The 21481-nt window shown below is 38.7% G+C and overlaps 1 protein-coding gene across 1 annotated transcript in view; it reads left to right on the top strand.

Moving 5' to 3' along the window:
- RNF212 (ring finger protein 212) overlaps nucleotides 1-12925 on the top strand; it is a 29987-nt gene extending 17062 nt beyond the window's left edge. Inside the window, exons 8-12 of the mRNA XM_032798809.1 lie at nucleotides 620-665; nucleotides 3332-3395; nucleotides 6076-6148; nucleotides 7363-7559; nucleotides 12888-12925. Of these exons, the coding sequence (XP_032654700.1) occupies nucleotides 620-665; nucleotides 3332-3395; nucleotides 6076-6148; nucleotides 7363-7559; nucleotides 12888-12925 (418 nt within the window). The remainder of the gene's footprint in view (nucleotides 1-619; nucleotides 666-3331; nucleotides 3396-6075; nucleotides 6149-7362; nucleotides 7560-12887) is intronic.
- Nucleotides 12926-21481: the final 8556 nt, after the last annotated feature.

A 21481-nucleotide genomic window follows, 5' to 3' on the forward strand; every position in this document is an offset into this window, starting at 1 on the left:
CCAATATCACGTCAGAATCTGCATTTCTAATATTTAAGTTGTACATGACAATACAATGAACATTAATTTCTTAAAAAGTTGATCAGGATTTTCAAAAGTGTAGTCACTTGATTTTGAGACACTTAATTTTTGGAGCTCCATTTGAAGTAACTTAAAGAGGTCTGATTTTCAGAGTGTGAGAGATCAGCACTTTCTGAAAATCTGCTTTCCTCTCATTTATACACATAAACTGGGATTTTCAAAGGATCTTACAAGAGTTAGATGCCCAAATCCCATTAAATTTCAAAGGGATTTGGCACCTGATTTCTTTAGGCTCTTTTCAAAATCCCAATCGTTACTCTCCATGTTTTCACAGCAGAGCATATCTCGTAACCTGTAATTGATAACATTTAAAACAACACATTTTATTTATATTTCAGAATAATATTATTGCCTATACAAGTGAAGAAGCTGTAAATGAATTTATTTATATTAACTAAAATAGTAAAATAAATACTGCAATAATATATTATTTGTCGTTCATGAATGTGAGGATATAACAATTTTAAATAATATTATTTTAATTAGAATACATTTGTTATTTATTATTACAACATGCACATTTATTTTGCATTACTAGGATAGAATCCATGGAGGTTGACCCTGTACCTTCCCCAATGAGGAAAGTGAGTTCATTTCTGTTTATACAAACCTGATAATCATTGTATAAAACAACTCTTAGACTCCCAGGCCCTGATTCAGGAAAACGCTTGAGTACATGCTTATTTTTAAACATGTGTCAAGGCTGATTCCACAAGCCATAAAGAAATAAAATCAGGAACAGTCAACATGGATTCACCAAGGGCAAGTCATGCCTGACCAACCTGATTGCCTTTTATGATGAGATAACTCGCTCTGTGCATATGGAGAAAGTGGTGGATGTAATATATCTTGGCTTTAGCAAAGCTTTTGACTCTGTCTCCCACAGTATTCCAGCCAGCAAATTTAAAAAGTATGGATTGGATAAATGGACTGTAAGGTAGATAGAAAGCTGGCTAGATTGTTGGGCTCAACGAGTAGTGATCAATGGCTAGATGTCTAGTTGGCAGCTGGTATCAGGTGGAGTGCCCCAGGGGTTGGTCCTGGGGCCGGTTTTGTTCAACATCATCATTAATGTTACCCTCAGTAAGTTAGCAGATGACACTAAGCTGGGGGGAGAGGTAGATACGCTGGAGGATAGGGATAGGGTCCAGAATGATGTAGACAAATTGGAGGATTGGGCCAAGAGAAATCTGATGAGGTTCAATATGGACAAGTATAGAGTCCTTTGCTTAGGAAGGAAGAATCCCATACACCGCTACAGGCTGGGGACCAACTGGCTAACGAGCAGTTCTGCAGAAAAGGACCTGGGGATTACAGTGGATGAGAAACTGCGTATGTCAGCTGTGTGCCCTTGTTGCCAAGAAGGCTAACGGCATATTGGGCTGCATTAGTAGGAGCATTGCCAGCAGATCAAGGGAAGTGATTTTCCCCTCTATTCAGCACTGGTGAGGCCACATCTGGAGTATTGTGTCCACTTTTGGTCCCCCTCCCCACTTCAGAAAGGATGTGAACAAATTGGGGAGAGTCCAGCGGAGGGCAACGAAAATCATCAGGCAGTTGGGGTACAGGATTGGCTGAGGGATCTGGGCTTGTTTAGTCTGCAGAAGAGAAGAATGAGGAGGATTTGATGGCAGCCTTCAACTATCTGAAAGGGTTTCCAAAGAGGATGGAACTCTGCTGTTCTCAGTGGTGGCAGATGACAGAAAAAGGAGCAAATGGTCTCAAGTTGCAGTGCTGGAGATCAAGTTTAGATATTAGGAAACACTATTTCACTAGGAGGGTGGTGAAGCAGTGGGATGGGTTACCTAGGGAGGTGGTGGAATCTCCATCCTTAGAGGTTTTTAAGGCCTGGCTTGACAAAGCCCTGTCTGGGATGATTTAGTTGGTGCTGGTCCTGCTTTGAGCAGGGGGTTGGACTAGATGACCTGCTAAGGTCTATTCCAACTCTTATCTTCTATGATTCAATGAAAAGAGATAAACCTAACTGCATCTTTCTAGACATTTCCTGATCTACTTACATATGTGGGGTTTCAAATGAGTAGCTGCTAGGTATGGTTTGATGATTTTTCGTACCTGGTGCAAGCTCTTACAGCATTGTTCCAGCTGTGTCCCTGCTCTCCGGGAAAATGCAGAATGCTCTCCTATGCATGCAGTTAGACTTTTTAACCCTTTACAGGTAAAGCAAGTAGAGAACAGCTACCAAGAAGAATGTTATAGCTAACTGGCTGGCTGGGTGTCCATAAAAGGGAGCTACTTTCCCCCCTGTCTCCCCACCCCACATTTATCACAGCATGTTTAAGTGCTTGCATGCTTTTCAAAACAAGGATGTTTTTCTGAAGCACTAGTTGTTAAATTCTAGCAGTTCATTTCTAATAGTCCATCCTCTGAATACAATAAATAGGGATTTATCATGCCATTGCCAAGTTATATAGCGAAATGCTTGAAATCTGTTCTAAAATGAATCCCGATATGTTAGCATTACAAGATTGTTGTAATCATCCCCAATCATCCTTATGCCGGAACTTTAGAGTTAAGGTTACACTTAAAAGAAATCTCAACATTTTAAGGGATGCAAATGCAGTTAAGGCGCCCAGACAACCTTAACTTTTTGCTGTAGTGGCATTAGCCTCCAGTCTTTCCTTGTTCTTATCTTACATAAGGTCTGAACAGTCTTGTAATTTTTTTATCCTTAAGTTACTAATATATACTATCAACCCTATCTCCAGTATTTTGTCTGAGAGTTTTTGCTTTATAGCCATATATGTCAAATTAAAATATCTCTGATGCCCAGTTGATAAAAGCTATTTTGTTGAATTACTGTAAATGCTGGTTGCCAGAAAAGGATTCTGAGAAGGCTACTGAGTAGAGAAATGAGGCATGGAGGGGAAATAGAAATCACTGAATGGATATCATTTTGAAAATGAAGGCAGCAGATATATATGTGCTGATCTACATTCAAACTACATGAATGGTGCATTCTGTACCATTATGTAGTTGATGCATAATGTACATGAATGGCACCTGTACATGAATGGCACATGAATGGTGCATTCTGTACATGAATGGCACCTGTACCATTATGCCTTAAGTCACTATGCATGAAGCATTGTCTCACATCTAAGCAATATTTATCAAAATATTTTAAGTGTTTTACCTTAATATTTTATAGAATATCTATAATTTATTGTTAAAGTGCATTAATATATAGCACATATATTATTCTATTATTAATACCTTTCCATGCACTTAGCCTGAGACAGTGACTGGTCCAACAAGACTGTCATTGATAAGCCCACCTCATGATGGACGTATGGGTAAGATTTTTTTTTTAAAAAGTACCTGACTAGACATAATGTTTTATATATCTATAGTGCTTAGTTTTAAGCATATGTGTAAAGTTAAATACATGCTTGAGTGATTTGTTGAATAGGGATGGATTGCTGATTTGAGCCCTCTGACCTGTAAGGAAGGTATTGTGGAGATATCAGTCCAATAAGAAGGAGCTAGTTAAGAAGCAGAAATGAAGTGGTCTGCTCAGTACTTATCTTTTCTGGCCGGTGGGTGACCTCCCATAAACTAAGTAATGTTTGCTAAATAACCATTGCTAATAGTTGGAGAACAATTAAACTAATGTAGTGCTCAGAAACAGAAGTGATTTACTTGTGGTGCATGCACAGCCTTTTACTTGATTAGTATACTGTCAGATTAACATTATCTTAGTATAGATATTTGATGTGAAAAGGAAAACATGAAGCTTGCTAATGAAAGTAAGACAGTCCAAATTGGAAGCTTCATAAGACTTGATAAGACTTGATTTCTCCTAGCACAAGGGTGAGGTGAGAATGGGGAATGGCTATGGCAGGGCCACCCAGAGGATTCAGGGAGCCTGGGGTCTTCGGTGGTGGGGGCCCCAACTTTGGCAGTAATTTGGCGGCGGGGGGTCCTTCCACTCTGGGACCCGCCTCCGAAATGCCCTGAAGACCCACGGCGGGGGCCCCGCCGCCGAAGTGCTGGGGTCTTCGGTGGTAGTTTGGCGGCGGGGGTCCTTCCACCCCGGAGCGGAAGGACCCCCCACCACTGAATTGCTGACAACGACCCGAAGCAGAAGAAGCTCCAGGGGCCCGGCCCCGGGCCCCTCAAGAGTTTTCCGGGGCCCCCGGAGTGAGTGAAGGATCCCACTCCAGGGGCCCTGAAAAACTCTTGTGGGGTCCCCTGCAGGGACCGGGGCCTGGGGCAAATTTCCCCAATTGCCCCCCTCTGGCCCCAGAACAAGCCACCTTTGCAGCTTCCCAGTACTGGCTTGTTCTGGGGTCGGGCATTGGGGAGGTCCCTGAGGTAAACTGGACAACCCTTGAGGCATGTCTATGTTATGGAAACCTTCCTGGTTTCTACTATGTTTCCCAGATCTTCCGCAGTGCTGTGTCCTGTAGACCCATCTCCAGCATGCCCCTTTTACCTCCAGCCTTATCCCCAGCATGCTTCCTTATACCACAGCTTGTGGAGGACTCCTCAGGAGGCAGCCGTACGGCTGGGTTCTGCAGTTCCTGCACCAGGGTAATCCTCCACCAGCTGGGTATAGAATTTTTAGGGGCCCTTTTCACTCCTCTAACCATTTTACATGATGTAAAAAAGCTGGAGCAAAGGTGAAGACTCCCAGGGCTTCAATGACATTCCTCATATGTTTTAAGTTCTGTACATGCTTAAGTGTTTCACAGGATCAGGGCTAGATTGTTCAGCACCTTGCCAGACTGAGACCTTAGTTCGTGTGCAGTACACATTATTTTGTAATTGTAATACATATACTTTTATTTCTACTTATCAGTAATCAATAATGATTTTATCATCTATTTCATATTTTATTTAAATGCTCAAATCCTCTGCAGCTGCATTTTTCCTTCCAAGATGTCTTTATGTCTACAGCAGGGGTAAGCAACCTATGGCACGGGTGCCGAAGGCAGCACACGAGCTGATTTTCAGTGGCACTCACACTGCCAGGTCTTGGCCACAGGTCTGGGGGGAGGGGGGGGCTCTGCATTTTAATTTGATTTGAAATGAAGCTTCTGAGACATTTTGAAACCTTATTTACTTTACATATAACAATAGTTTAGTTATATATTATAGACTTATAGAAAGAGAACTTCTAAAAAGATTAAATTGTTTTAGTGGCACACAAAACCATAAATTAGAGTGAATAAATGAAAACTCGGCACACCATTTCTGAAAGGTTGCAGACCCCTGGTCTAGAGCTTTGGATAAGCATTTTGTCATGATGTTAAAATATAAATAAATGCATGAAATGAATTAAATAATAAAACAGCATAAATGTAAAAAAGAGTCAGCACTAGGCAGGAGCACACTAAGCAATTGCTTAGGGCCCTGAGCAGCTCAAGGGGAGCCCTTTTCGCTTTTTATTATTTGTTTTCAGCAGGGGAGTATTCCTGTTTAGAGCCCCTAATGGACTAGCAGCTTGATGGATGCCCATCAGGAAAAAGAAACTAACAAAAGTGGTGGGCCAATTTTTTCAGCCAAAACTTCTTTTTACCAAAATATGTAGATTTGGGTTGATCTACGTTTCACAAATTAATGTAGAATTTCTCAGATTATTTCAGCTGAAAAAAAAATCCTTAAACTTTTTTTTATTTACTGAAAAACTGCAAAAAAAAAAAATTGGGGTCAACTGAAATAAAATTTTGTTTTAAATTTTTGATATAGTTAGTGAAGTGAAAAATTAGCTATTCACACAGCTCTACACTTTTTTAAGACTATGTTACTCCCTCATACACATACTAGTTGTGGTCACTTTCTGCAGCCACAACCTGCCTACCTCTATCTTTCACTTTTTGTCATCAGCGCTCTCCACCTGGCATAAACCTGTGGTGAATTTGGCCCAAAGTATATAAACTAAGATTCTTACCTTTGTCTCCAAAAAGGATAGCTTCAGTAAAGGAGGGACATAATTTTTAATATTGTTCTTAAACCTATTGTTCATTATAGGTAGTGTTTCTTATAAAGGTTGTCAATCATCGGGACTAACAGCAAGTCAAAATAGCATAGCAGGATCTCTAAGGTAACTAGATACAGCTCCTGCTTTTCAAGATGTTACAGTTTTTGTAAAGAGAATTAAATTAAATCTTGCCTCATAATAAAGCTATGCAGTGTAAAGGCTGTATTGTGTATTTTGCCTTTCCAAAAAAGAAAAGATATTGTGCAAGCTAACTATAATTTATACATGTTTTTATTCTTGTTGGAGGGCCTAATTTGGAAACCATGGGTTCCAAAATTTGCACAGGCAGTTAGAGCATATATAGATAGCTGTTTGCACCTGCAATCATAGTATTTTCACACAAACATCTGTCTCTAATGTAAACAAAGTGGTCAAAATCTTTGTTTTATATCTCATCTGAAAGGCAACACTTCCACCAGCACAATATTGCATTCATTATACTTGGGATATGGCTTCTGTAATTACTCAGAGAGAACAGTGCTACCCACTGAATTACCTGAACCACTTCCTGCAGTACCTACATCTCGCTTTGAAGTTTCTCATCCACGTATTTACAAGCCTCATTTTTTTTAACTTGCATGAACTGTGGAAATCACAGAACAATGTGATATGGTTCCAGACCATACAAGTGCATTTCATCCATAGTTTTGAATCACAAGAACAGAAAAATGGCCATGGTGGATTAGACCAATGTTCCATCTAGCCCAGTATCTTGTCTTCCCACAGTAGCTTGTGCCAGATGCTTCAGAGGGAATGAACAGAACAGGGCAATTATCAAGTGATCTGTTATTTGTCATCCAGTACAGCTTCTGGCAGTCAGAGGCTTGGAGGACACCCCAGAGGATGACCATCTTGGCTAATAGCCATTGATGGACCTATCCTCCATGAACTTGTCTAATTCTTTTATGAACCTAGTTATACTTTTGGAGGTGCGTTATGTGAAGAAGTACTTCCTTATGTTTGTTTTAAACCTGCTACCTATTAATTTCATATTATTATACATTTTCAGATTGATATTAAAATATATAATACAAATATAAAAATGTCTTTTTTTCCTCTTTCATCACTTTCATCACTTGTCTTGTCTTTCAGTTGTTTGAAAAAAATGTCACCTAACAGTCTAACATTCTGATAAATAATACACGTGTAGTGTGCAATAACTGATAATACATTTTTTCTTTAAAATATAAACTTTGAGAATTTCTTCAGCAATTTTTGAGATGTATTGAAGTATGAAAATGCCTCAGATCTTTTCACTGCACTGATTGCATTAACAGGTCAACACCAGTAAGAATACCACATAACGGACATTCGTTCACTTCATCATCTGGCTCACAAAGTACTAGAATAGGCTTATGGGATACTTCTGCTTTCAGAACTCCTCAGTTGTATGCATGTACTCCACCTTCCTCACAGGCATCTGTAACAAGACATCCAATCACCATCTCCAGTCTTCTACAGAGGCAACACGTAGGCAAGTAAATTCTATGAATTATCAAAATTAAATTATTTGCCTTGAAAAGTTTTCAAGATACAATATAAATTATTGATTATGCAATGAACAAGTTATAATTTTGGAAAATTTGGAGTATAATATTAACACAATGTGAGCCTTCCATACAATATTTAGAGTAGTTGAGAATATACCTTTTGTTTTAATTTGTATAATAATATTATAATAAAGATATAGAAAAGCTTAAATCTAATAATTTTAATATTTGCTTTTAAGTGAAGTCCCAGTTTTGAAAAATTCAATCTATATAATACTTTAGTAGATGTTATTGTGATTTATCAGAGAGGTAGCGGTGTTAGTCTGGATCTGTAAAAAGCAACAAAGAGTCCTGTGGCATCTCGTAGACTAACAGATGTATTGGAGCATGAGCTTTCGTGGTTGAATACCCACTTCATCAGAGCTCTGGAAATTTCCATTACATGAGTCTGACAAAGTGGGTATTCACCCCCAAAAGCTCATGCTCCAATACATCTGTTAGTCTATAAGGTGCCACAGGACTCTTTGTTGCTATTGTGATGGGAACTTTAATGTACTTCTTTTTCCCTTAGTTAATCCCTTGAAATCTGTAATTATTCTGAGGCAAAAAACTTGAATAAGAAGTTACTACCATTGATCTTTTTGGCAAATACCCTGAGAGGTTTTAAAAAATGTAATGTTATTTGAATGTAGGTCTACCTTAAGCCCCTGTGGCTAGCCCATGTCAGCTGACTTGGGCTCACAGGGTTTGGGCTGTGGGTTATAAAATTGCAGTGTAGACATTTGGGTTTGGGATGGAGTCCAGGCTCTGGGACTATTCCCACTCGTGGGGTCCCAGAGCTCAGCCTGCAGCCCAAATCCAAACATCTACACCTCAATTTTACACCCCTGCAACCCGAACCCCATGAACCAAGTCAGCCACAGGTGTTTAATTGCAGTGTAGGTATTCTCTGAAAGTCTTGAAATCAACAGCAGCAGTGGCCTTGCCTTCTGGAAGAAGCTGCAGATGCAGATGATAAACATGCAAGAGCGAGTGGTTCTATTTGGCTGCAGTTTAGTTTTCATAAACAGCATGCACTTGTTGTCTAGATAGGGTGACCAGATGTCCTGTTTTTAAAGGGACAGTCCATTTTTGGGGACTTTTTCTTAGATAGGCGCCTATTACCCCCCACCCCATCCCATTTTTTCACAGAAGCTATCTGGTCACCCTACCTCCAGGGGTTACTGGGGCTTCAGATGCTGGGCAACATGAGGTTGTTTATGGTCCTTCTAGAGCTAGCACCCGGATAGTAGCAGGGGGAAGCTGGAGCCAGCTCTGGCACCTCCATTCACCCCACCCACTTCTTTCCCAACATCACCAGTGGTAACATCAAAACGTTCCTTCTTCCAAAGTTTCTGTTATGGTAAAGACTAGGGAAAGAAAACAGAGCACATAAGGGGGTATCCTGGAAGTAGTTCTATAGGATCTGGGGAAGAGGAATGAACTAGGTGAACTGGAGGTACAAATATGATAGAAGGAGTGTTCTGAAGAGATGAACTAGAGGCTCTGGAAGGACAGAGGTATTAAATGTGGGGCTGAATGGGAACCCTGAAGAGACAGAGGAGGGTTTCAGCTATGAACCTTGAGCAAGGAATTTAGGAATGTCTGGCATAGTTAGAGAGATTCTCTTAGTGCAAGAATGAACAGTAGTGGTGGGGATAAACTGAGTGAGCATCTGTAATGAAGGGGCTGTAGGTAGTAGTTGGAAGGATGGATAGGATGTTGCTGGAGAGTGAGAGGCAGTTGAGAAGTCCTGAGGAGGAAGAGGAACTGTGTGGAAAAGAAACCAGGAGATCCTGAGAGTCAAGGAAGAAATGAACTGGTAGTGGTCTGGATAGGAGCTGGAGAGAACTAGTGGAGGAACTGATGAATGAGAGCCCCTGGGACTGAGCAGGAGGACTAGAAGGAATTCAGAAAGGATGGGGTAGAATATTAACAGGTAAGAGAAAGAAGGAAGAAAGGAGTCCAGAGATGGAAGAGAGAGAAATGATAACACTCATGGGAGAAAGAAAATAAGGAGAGAAGCAGGGATTGAAGAAGAAGAGAAAGATCTAGGTGGAAAAATAGTAAAGGGGGTACAAAACAGTGAGTGGGGTTGAGTAAGAGGGACAGAGAGAACAGATGATAGGAATTAAAGAAGAATGGACACTGTAACAGATCATTTGAGTAAAACAGGGAATTGAAGGAAAAGACAAAATTAGAGGAAAGGAAGTGCTATTTTTCAAAGAACAAAAAGAGAAAGAAGAAACTGTGACATATATGAGGGATAAACTGAAATCAGAAAGAAAGAAATGGAAGAGAAGATGCAAGAAAAGACACAAATTTTACATTATCAAATTTTATTTTTTATATTTATTGCATTTTAATTACATGTCCTGTATCTCAATAAGTTTGGGGGAAAGGAAACAGAGAGCAGTTATGTGCATTTAATGTATGTTAATATTCCTGGCCATCTACTGTGGAATCTATAGTTTAATAGCAATTGTCTTGGTTGCTACTTTCATTATATTATCACCTTCCCCAATCGCTAAGCATTTCCATCACAGCACTGTGCCCTCATTTGCCAGAATTCCTACCTCAACTTCACACTCCTTGTGGGCCCAACACTTATCATCACCCACATAAACACTCAGCAGTGACCACAGGAAGTGAGAGTCACTTTAACATAAAAAGTACTGAATGCATCAGAAAGATAGCTGGCGTACCTGCACAGAAGCTAGCCCATAAGCTTTGTACAGCCAAGGTAGGAGTTCCATGGGGACTTCAGTGTTAATTCTTCACAGATGAAAGTGCACATCTCCCATGAAAACTTTATGATTAGAGTTGTCAATTAATTGTAGTTAACTCACATGATTAACTCCAAAAAATTAACTTCAATTAAAAAAGTTTATTGCGATTAATCGCACTGTTAAACAATGGAATACCAATTGAAATTTATTAAATATTTTTGGATGTTTTTCTACATTTTCAATTACACTGATTTCTATTACAAAACAGAATACAAATTGTACAGTGCTCACTTTATATTATTATTTTGTATTACAAATATTTGCACTGTAAAAATGATAAACAAAAGAAAAAGTATTTTTCAATTCACCTCATACAAGTATTGTAGTGCAATCTCTTTATCGTGAAAGTGTAACTTATAAATGTAGGGCTTTTTTGGTACTGTACTCAAAAACAAAACAATGTAAAACTCGAGAGCCTACAAGTCTACTCAGTCCTACTTCTTGTTCAGACAACTGATAAGACAAGCAAGTTTATTTACATTTATGGGAGATACTGCTGACTACTGCTTATTTACAATGTCACCTGCAAGTGAGAAAAGGAGTTCACATGACACTTTTGTAGGCGGTGTTGCAAGGTATTTACATAGCAGACATGCTAAACATTCGTATGCCCCTTCATGCTTCGGCCATCATTCCAGAGGTTATGCTTCCATGCTGATGATGCTCTTTAAAAAAATAATGCATTAATTAAATTTGTGACTGAATTCCTTGGCGGAGAATTGTATGTCTCCTGTTCTATTTTACCCACATTCTGCCGTATATTTCATGTTATAGCAATCTCGGATGATGACCGAGCACATGTTAGTTTTAAGAACACTTTCATAGCAGATTTGACAAAATGCAAAGAAAGTACCAACGTGAGATTTCTAAGAATAGATACAGCACTCGACCGAAGGTTTAAGAGTCTGAAGTGCCTTCCAAAATCTGAGAGGGACAAGGTGAAGAGAATGCTTTCAGATGTCTTAAAAGAGCAACACTCCGATGCGGAAATTATAGAACCCGAACTGCCAAAAAAGAAAACCAGCCTTCTGCTGGTCGCATCTGACTTAAATGATGAAAATGAACAGGTCTGCTTTGGATCGTTATTGAGCAGAACCCATCATCAGCATGAACACACATATTCTGGAATAGTGGTTGAAGCATGAAGGGACGTATGAATCTTTAGCGCATCCGGCACATAAATATCTTGGGATGCCGGCTACAACAGTGCCATGCAAACACTTGTTCTCACTTTCAGGTGACATTGTAAACAAGACGTGGTCAGCATTATCTCCTGCAAATTGTAACTAAACTCATTTGTCTGAGCAATTGGCTGAAGTAGGACTAAGTGAACTTGTAGGTTCTAAAGGTTTACATTGTTTTGTTTTTGAATGCAGTTTTTTTTGTACATAATTCTACATTTGTAACTTCAGCTTTCATTATAAAGAGATTGCACTACAGTACTTGTATTTGGTGAATTGAAATATACTATTTTTTTTACAGTGCAAATATTTGTAATAAAAAATATAAAGTGAACACTGTACACTTTGTATTCTGTGTTGTAATTTAAATCAATACATTTGAAAATGCAGAAAACATCCAAAAATATTTCTATAAATGGTATTCTATTATTAACAGTGTGATTAATTGTGATTAATTTTTTTAATTGCATGATTAATAGCAATTAATTGTTTTAATCGCTTGACAGCCCTATTTAGGATATATTCAAAAATGGAAATTCTCATGTAAAATTGCAAGCTTCCTTCCCAAAGCTAGTAAGAAGCACTATTCTGTCCCAAGACCAACAGACAGAAAAATCTGGAATTTGTAGGCCAAGCAGTTTTGGAAATATGACAAGCCAAAATGAAAGAGAGAGGAATTAAATTCACCTTAATTTTTGAACCCCCATATCTTCCAAAAGCATTATGCAATTTGCCCCAGAAATGTCTTCCATGGGCTATGATCTGACTTGTGAAATGACATATGCATTTGATGGATTTGGGAAAAATGGGTGATAGAGGATTGGGTAGAAAACTGGACTTGTAATAATGGAAAGATATCTTGAGGTTCAACTATAGGAACAAGGATGTGATCTCAGTTTCTGGTGTAAATCCAGTAATTTAAATGTAGTGTAATAGTGTTTCTCTGAATTTATGCCAGTATAACTGAGACAGAATCTTACCCTCGTGTCTTTTAAACAATTAGAGTCCTAATTCTAAGTATGGGGCTCAATCCTGTTCACAAGTACACTGACTCATTTTCATGTTCCCTGTAAAATCACTTACCATATTTGCACTTGCATACATAGAAACAACTATGCCAAATCTCACAGCAACGTGTTCCTTTGTTTTTATATTAATATTTATAATATTTTCATTTTTGATTTTTATTCTTATTTTTCTTAAAATAGAGTTCTAAAAGCACTTAAACAAGAGAATGAAATAATTGTTTAACTTTATGTAAAAATATTTATACCTTTGTATTTTTAAATCTTCCTTATTATAGGATCTACTAATCTTGGAGGACGTTCAGTAGAAAGATAAGCAATTGTCTGCAATCTGTATTGTTCAATAAGCATCTGGAGAAACCCTCCACTAGTTTGTGTACATCGAAGAGTACATGTAATTTCTGTAAAATGTGATATTGGAATAAAACAACAAACAGGTCAGCCTGGTGAAAGCACTCTTAAAATAATATTGCTAATTAACATCCGCACTTCTTTTAAATGGAAATGGATTTTTTTTTTACTGTTCTTAAAATCTTCGACCAAAAATTTATTGCATAAATATTCATGCTTTTGTAACCAGGCATCAAGACTAACATGACTGCATATTCAATAAGAATATCTTTAAAGTACTCTTCTGTTGGTGAGAGCTTATAAATTCTCTGAATCACCAAACTAGCCATGTATATGAGTAGCTGCAAAGTGCATATTTGTTTAAATGTTTGTGCATGTATACACTATTGTGTGCATGCTCTGTATTGGAGATGGGTTTAGATCAAAACTCCAGATCCTAACATCTTAATCTTTGGTGGTATTTGAATCCAGGATACTAGACCTTGATTCCTATTCAAAAGAACACTGTTGGCTTCCACTAGAGAAATGCACAAGTTTTCTGGGATTTTAAATTCTGGCAGACACTGCTGTGCCCATGAGTAAAATGAAGTAAGAGATTCAATACTCCACACAATCCACCATTGGATTTGTTTGGCACTCCCCACTTGCCAGACAGAGAGTAAAGTGAGGAAAGAGCAGCAGGTACTCTCATGAAGAGACTGGAGGTCTGTCTGCTACCCTGATAAAACACAACAATAATGAATGGGGGTCTGGAGACCAGCAGGGTGTATGAGTGATAGAGGTCTTTTGAGAACAGCTTTTGGTCTTGGAAGAACACCGTTCTTATGAAATTTCCACCATTTTAGTTCAGATGCTTGGTCTGAATTTGGATCCAAACTGCTATCCTGGTTTGAATAAAAATCTCAATTCCAACTTTGACAGCATCCAATTTTAAGCACATCTGGATCAACCCATTTCAATTCAATACACAATTTTCTATTGCTCATAACTGATACATTAAAAAAACATTTTTTCAAACCAAGCAAAGGCTTCATTGAGGCTTATGTACATAGCAAGTTTCAAGCTACACATTTGAGATGTTTTTATTGCAGACGTTCAAAATTGTGTGGTTAATATTATGTTAATTTATTTTACAGTAGAAAGTTTTGTCCCCATTCTCCTCTAACTCAAATAGCAGAAAAGATTCCCAAATAATTCACCTTCAGGCAAAATTTTATCCCAGGGTGAATGATTTAGAAAGATATTAACACTAAATCAAATGACAATTAATGTATATCCTTCCAATCTGCTTACAATACCTCTGAGAGGTGAAGTTATAAAAATGTCATTGCAAGCTTCCATACTAAATAGGTCTCAATGATTTCCATATCAGATTAATTCATATGACAAGTAAAATATATTTTTCTGAACCGTCATCTCATCTCACTGCAAACTCATCCTGGGATCTGAAAGTCAAGCATGTTCTTTCTGGCTTCTGAAAGCCAAATTCTGCCCTTTGTTATAACTGTTGAACTTCATTGCTTTCTGGGGAATTGTACAGATGCAACTGAGGGCAGAACGGAACATAGTGACATTGCACAGTTGGCTCTTCAAATGGAACTAACTTGGCAGTTCTGTTGATGTTGAACACACCTGGATAGAATCCAGTTCACTACTAGAGCTATTGATTCTGCAGAGCTGACAGTAATTAAAAGTAGTAGAAACTTTGTCATAAAATAATCAGCTTGACTCTGAATACACGCAGGGAGCAGATTGTGTGAGTAGGAAGGTACCGTAGTTACATAGTATACTTTTATAATGAAAAATGACTAACTAAACTGTGCCTCAATTGAACTTGTCCCCCTCTACCTTTTGAATGGTAGCACTAGAGTCCTACTGGTTTCCTTTAGTGAATCTTCTTACCCTTCAGAGTTCTTTGGCCCCCACTTGTTAAAAGGCAGCATGCAGTGAGGAAGGCCTGTGAGCCTTCTCTTACCCTCAGGCAGCAGCAAAACTTTTGGTGCGCAACATGAACTTCTCCTTCCCAACACACACACAGCCTGCAGGAGGCAGCCTGAGGTCCTCTCTTTCTTTAATCCTTTTCCCAGGCAGCAGTATAACTTCTATAGGAATGCTCACCCACACAGTTTGAATTTATCTCTTGAGCTTAGTAATACTTCTGAAAAGTAATTTAATGAAATGTGCCATATTGCACCAAGTGGCAAGCATAGGATATTTTCAAAAGACTTTAACAGGGGAAAATATGCCTGGGTTTCCTTAATAAGGTAGTATCTATCTTAGGGTTTTATACTGCTGCTCGTCCTGAAGTATCTGGGTGCCTTCCATATAAAGTCAATAGCAATAGCTAAGTTCCTATTGGACTTCATGGAGTCCCTGGAACATCTCTCTTTTCAAAATCAAAGCACTGATTGGGGTAAGGTTTTGGAAAAAAAAAATTTTAACATTGACATTGATAGGGATTTGGGAATAGAATGGGGTGCTCATATTATTAATGGTTCTGCTGCAAATTGCTCAATATTGTAAGTTGGTCAAAAGCTATCTAGTCCACTTGGTGGCTGCCGATCCAACCCCTGAAACCTACAGCAGTGCTAATGAGTTTAGAGGGAGAGGAAAGGGAAATCCAGTTTGATTCAAAATTAATAAATGGCATTGACAGAGAGACTGCAAATTTTGGGAAATATTCTTAATTGGTGCCTGTTGGTTCAAGATTGATGAGAACTTAAACTGTGTATGTGCATTATTCAAGAGTTTATAACTAGGTCATATGAAATTTAAAAGAAAACATTATAGTGGATCTAATTTACAGTACAGACTAATTATTTGCAAAAATAATTTTCTTAAATGGAAACCATGTGTGACGTAAGCAAAGAAAAAAAGAGTATCTTAAAGTGGTTAACTTCCCATGTTGTAAATTTTTGTTTGTGTTTTTTTTAGCATTGTACAACACAAAAATGATTAAAATATTTGAAAGAATTTCTTTAAAAAAAAAGGAAGGTGTTCTCTGTAATACACTGTACACAAATGTCCAAACACTATGCTCATATTTAAGCATCTCCTATTGAAGTCAATGGAAGTTTAATTTTAGCCACATGTTGCAGTCCTGAGCAGTTTTCCAATGAGCCATAAGTTCCTAAATACAAACATAAATAATAAAACTGCTGAACCACCCATAACTATTGCTTCACAAACATTAACATGGAAACTTATGCAGTGTTATTGCTCTGCAGATTTCACTCTCCTTCATCTAAAATGAAATTTGCAATACAGCAATGGTACACCAGAGGGTGCTAAATTACCTTTAAACAAAATAATTTCAGTCATCAGATTTTTGTAGGCAATTCACGGCTTGCTAGTATAAAAGCTGTGAAGTGTTCTGGTCCTCTCAGTTCAGGGAATGTTTAGAAAAAGTTAGAAATCATACAAAGAAAGGCAACACAATGATACAAGGCTTTGAAGATAAAACATAGAAGAAGAGACTGAAGGAACTATATTTAAATTCAGAAAAAAATACTCTGAGAGAGCATGATCTATAGTCTTCAAATATGTTAAAGGTAATAATAGCGATGGAAGCAGAGAATTAGTGACACTGGTAGGGCAAGGAACAATGACCTGAAGAAGAGAAATATTTAGGCTAGATATAGGAAAACATTCTTAACAGAGTAACTTGGCAATGGACTAGACTCCCAGGGGATAGGGTCAAGACACCATCACTGTGGATATTCAAGAATACATGAGATAAGATGTTGGTGGGAATGATGTTGTGTATAGTCTTGAAAAATGCAGGGGTCAGCCTGAATTACTCAAGAGTTTTTTGTCTGACCTATTTAGCTACAATTCTGTGTATTTCAGCTCTTTATTCCTTACTTAAATACAAATTATATAAACGGGCTAAACTGTGTCTTTTGAGTTTCAGTTGTCAGTTGCAATCGTGGGTGTGTGAAAATGTACTGTACTAGCCATAGGAACATCCAGTGGCAGTTGTGAGCGCTTTGAGGGCATGTCTACACTTACTTCCTGAGCGATCAATCCAGTGGGGGTTGATTTATCATGACTAGTGAAAATGCAATAAATCGGCTGCCAAGCACTCTCCCTTCAACTCCGGTACTCCCGCGGAGTAAGAAGTGTAGGTGGAGTTGACGAGGGAGCATCAGTCAACCTACTGCAGTGAAGACACCGCGGTAAGTAGATCTAAGTACTTCAACTTCTCTATATTTTTCACATAGCTGAAGTAGCGTAACTTAGATAGATTGCTCCCCCAATGCCCGCCCCAGTGTAGACCAGGCCTGAGGTGGCACCACTACTTTTTAAAAGGAATGTAATGTGCACTTTTTCCAGCTCTGGCTTTCCTTTGCTACTAAATATAGGACAGGGTTTCTGAGGCATGGCCCTAACATCACTCCAACTCCTTTTGGATGTGTATTTATTTTGATGTAAGTAAATCTTAAAAGTGAATTTTAAAACAGCACAATATACCCAGCAACATTTAAACAACTATTTAAACAGGAGCAAATTTACTCAGCCAACCAATCAATCAGCTGGAAAAAAAAAAGTACTCTTTTTTTACACCCACCATTATAGTGCTACTCTTGGTACCAACACTTCTCTATGCCTTGCATCCAGGATTTTAGCTGCTCCCTGCACAAAAAAAAGAACTTGACTTGCATGCCCAGTTCCCTGAAGTCTCATACTTATCTGAGGTACTCAAACAAAGGTGTGAGCTCAAGTGGATCTCAAGAGCCACAATCCTACCTTGTCCTTCAGTTTCTTAGAGAGACAGGAGCACCTGATCAGAACCTCCCCAGCTTTCTCTTCCTGCTTTCTCTCAATCACACATCTTATTATGTGTATTTTCTTCTTTTCTTTACTGTAGTATAGTTTAGGATAGAGTGTAAAGTTCAACTATTGATTTTTTTTCTCTATTTTTGGTTTTAATGATGCCACGGGCACTTCCGATCAAAACTTGAAATGGAACAATCCAGTAAGGTAAAAATTAGGGCTGTCAAGCAATTAAAAAAATTAATCACGATTAATCACGTGATTAAAAAAATTGCAATTAATCACACTTTTAAACAATAATAAAATGCCACTTATTTAAATATTTTTGGATGTTTTCTACATTTTCAAATATATTGATTTCAATTACAACACAGAATATAAAGTGCACAGTGCTTACTTTATATTTTTTATTACAAGTATTTGCACTGTAAAAAAAAAAAATAGTATTTTTCAGTTCACCTAATACAAGTGCTGTAGTGCAATCTCTTTATCCTGAAAGTTGAACTTACAAAAGTAGAATTATGCACAAAAAACCTGCCTTCAAAAATAAAATGTAAAATTTTAGAGCATGCAAGTCCATTCAGTCCTACTTCTTGTTCAGCCAATCGCTCAGACAAACAAGTTTGTTTACATTTGCAGGAGATAGTGCTGCCCACTTCTCGTTCACAATGTTACCTGAAAGTGAGAACAGGCATTCTCATGACACTGTTGTAGCCAGCGTTGCAAGGTATTTACGTGCCAGATGTGCTAAAGATTCATATGTCCCATCATGCTTCAAGCACCATTCCAGGGGATATTCATCCATCCTGATGACAGGTTCTGCTTGATAACAATCCAAAGCAGTGCAGACCGATGCATGTTCGTTTTCATTATCTGAGTCAGATGCCACCAGCAGAAGTTGATTTTCTTTTTTGGTGGTTCAGGTTCTGTAGTTTCCTCATTGGAGCATTGCTCTTTTAAGACTTCTGAAAACATGCTCCACACCTTGTCCCTCTCAGATTTTGGGAGGTACTTCGGATTCTTAAACCTTGGGTCAAGTGCTGTAGCTATCTTTAGAAATCTCACATTGTTATCTTCTTTGTGTTTTGTCAAATCTGCAGTGAAAGTTTTCTTAAAATGAATAAGATGAACAAGTCATCATCCGAGACTGCTATAACATGAAATGAATGGTAGAATGTGGATAAAACAGAGCAGGGGACATACAGTTCTCCCCCAAGGAGTTCAGTCACAAATTTAATTAACACATTTTTTTGAATGAGTGTTGTCAGCATGGAAACATATTCTCTGGAATGGTGGCCGAAGCATGAAGGGATATACAAATATTTAGCATATCTGGCATGTAAATACCTTGCAATGCTGGCTACAAAAGTGTCATGCAAATTCTCACTTTCTGGTGACATTATAAATAAGAAGAGGGCAGCATTGTAAGAAAAGGGCCTGTAAATGTGAAAGCAGCAAAGAGTCCTGTGGCATCTTATAGACTAACAGAAGTTTTAGAGCATGAACTTTCGTGGGTGAATACCCACTCCGTTGGATGAGGTGCCACAGGACTCTTTGCTGCTTTTACAGATCCAGACTAACACGGCTACTCCGCTGATACTTGTAAATGTGAACAAACTTGTTTGTCTTAGCAATTGGCTGAACAAGAAGTAGGATTGAGTGGACTTGTAGGCACTCATGTTTTCCATTGTTTTGTTTTTGAGTGCAGTTATGTAACAAAAAAAAAATCTACATTTGTAAGTTGCACTTTCATGACAAAGAGATTGCACTACAGTACTTGTATGAGGTGACTTGAAAAATACTATTTCTTTAGTTTATCATTTTTACAGTATATTTGTAATAAAATATATATCCTTTGATTGCATTTACAACACAATATATGTGAAAATGTAGGAAAACATCCAAAATATTTAATAAATTTCAATTGATATTCTACTGTTTAACAGTGCGATTAAAACTGTGATTAATTACAATTAATTTGTGTTAATCACATGAATGAACTGCGATTAATTGACAGCCCTAGTAAAAAGTTTCAAATGGTGCCCTTTGCATAATATTTACTATTTGTATTTGTACAGGTACACCAATAGCCCCATTATACTAGGCACTGTACAGATATATAGTAAATGACCTTTTCTGCAGAGTTTAAGATCTGAGGGCCAGATTTTTTAAAGGCATTTAGGTACCTTAAGATGCAGTAGGAGTAAAATTTTGAAAATTGCTTAGTTGCCTAAGTCCTGTTGAAATCAATGGGGACTAGATGCCGAGCACTTTTGAAAATTCCATAAGGTGCCTATTGCATCTTTAGGTACCTAAATACCTGTAAACATCCGGCCCAAGAGCCTAACTTCCACTGATTTCAAGAGAACCTGGCCCTAAGTGCTGTTGAAAATCCCACTGGGCATCTATCTCTGCCTTTCTAGGGGTCCTAATGCCATTAAAAGGCTGGCCTTTAGCTTAAGACAAGATGTAATGTGGGTGAAAGAAAGAAAGAAATAGGGATCTGTTCAGGCAATAAGTAGAGAGGAACAGGTTACTCACCTGTATCCGGAGGGCTTTTTAGTTGATTTCATGTGCAGATCCACATGACCTGCCCTGTCCCCTATGCCAGTCTAGGGGTACGTCTACACTACGGTATTATTCCGATTTTATATAAACTGGTTTTATAAAACAGATTGTATAAAGTCGAGTGCACGCGGCCACACTAAGCACATTAATTCGGCGGTGTGCGTCCATGGTCCGAGGCTAGCATTGATTTCTGGAGCGTTGCACTGTGGGTAGCTATTCCGTAGCTATCCCATAGTTCCCGCAGTCTCCCCCACCCCTTAGAATTCTGGGTTGAGAGCCCAGTGGCTGATGGGACAAAAATCATTGTCGTGGGTGCGTTCTGGGTAAATGTCGTAATTCATTCCTTCTCCGGGAAAGCAACAGCAGACAATCATTTCACGCCCTTTTTCCCTGGATTGCCCTGGCAGACACCATAGCACGGCAACCATGGAGCCCGTTCAGCTTTTTTTTTTACAGTCACCGTATGTGTACTGGATGCCGTGGACAGAGGCGATACTCCAGCACTACACAGCAGCATTCATTTGCTTTTGATGATATAGCAGAGATGGTTATCAGTATTCGTACCGTCTGCTGCTGGTGTAAATTGGCAATAAGATGACGGTTATCTGTCCTTCTGTACTGTCTGCTGCTATCATGGGTGCCCCTGGCTGAGATTGGCCAAGGGCGCAAAGGCAAAACTGGAATGACTCCCTGAGTCAATCCGTCCTTTATGGTTTCTAAAAATAGAGTCAGTCCTGCCTAGAATATGGGGCAAGTGTGCTAGAGGACCAGTGTATCAGAGAGCACAGCTGTTCCGTGTCAGATCCCACAGAAATGGTGAGCTACATGCCATTCACCGGGGTGCCCCTGCAACAACTCCAATTTGTTGCTTCCTCCCTCCTCTAACCCTTCCTGGCTACTGTGGCAGTGTCCCCCCCATTTGTGTCATGAAGTTATAAAGAATGCAGGAATAAGGAAGTGACTTGTTAATGAGATAAATGAGGGGGAGGCAGCCTCCCGGTGCTATGACAGTCCAGGCAGGACATTAAGCGTGCGGGTGAGAGAAGCCCAGCATGCCGCTGCTATGCTAGTCCAGGCAGTACAGAATCTTTTCTTTATAAGGAGAGGGAGGGGGCTAGATGCGAGCTCAGCCCCCAGTTGTATGATGAGGACGGTTACACCGTTCTGTACCATCATA

This window comes from Chelonoidis abingdonii, chromosome 5 (genome assembly GCF_003597395.2).
Source record: "Chelonoidis abingdonii isolate Lonesome George chromosome 5, CheloAbing_2.0, whole genome shotgun sequence".
In the NCBI taxonomy this organism is placed as follows: domain Eukaryota; kingdom Metazoa; phylum Chordata; order Testudines; family Testudinidae; genus Chelonoidis; species Chelonoidis abingdonii.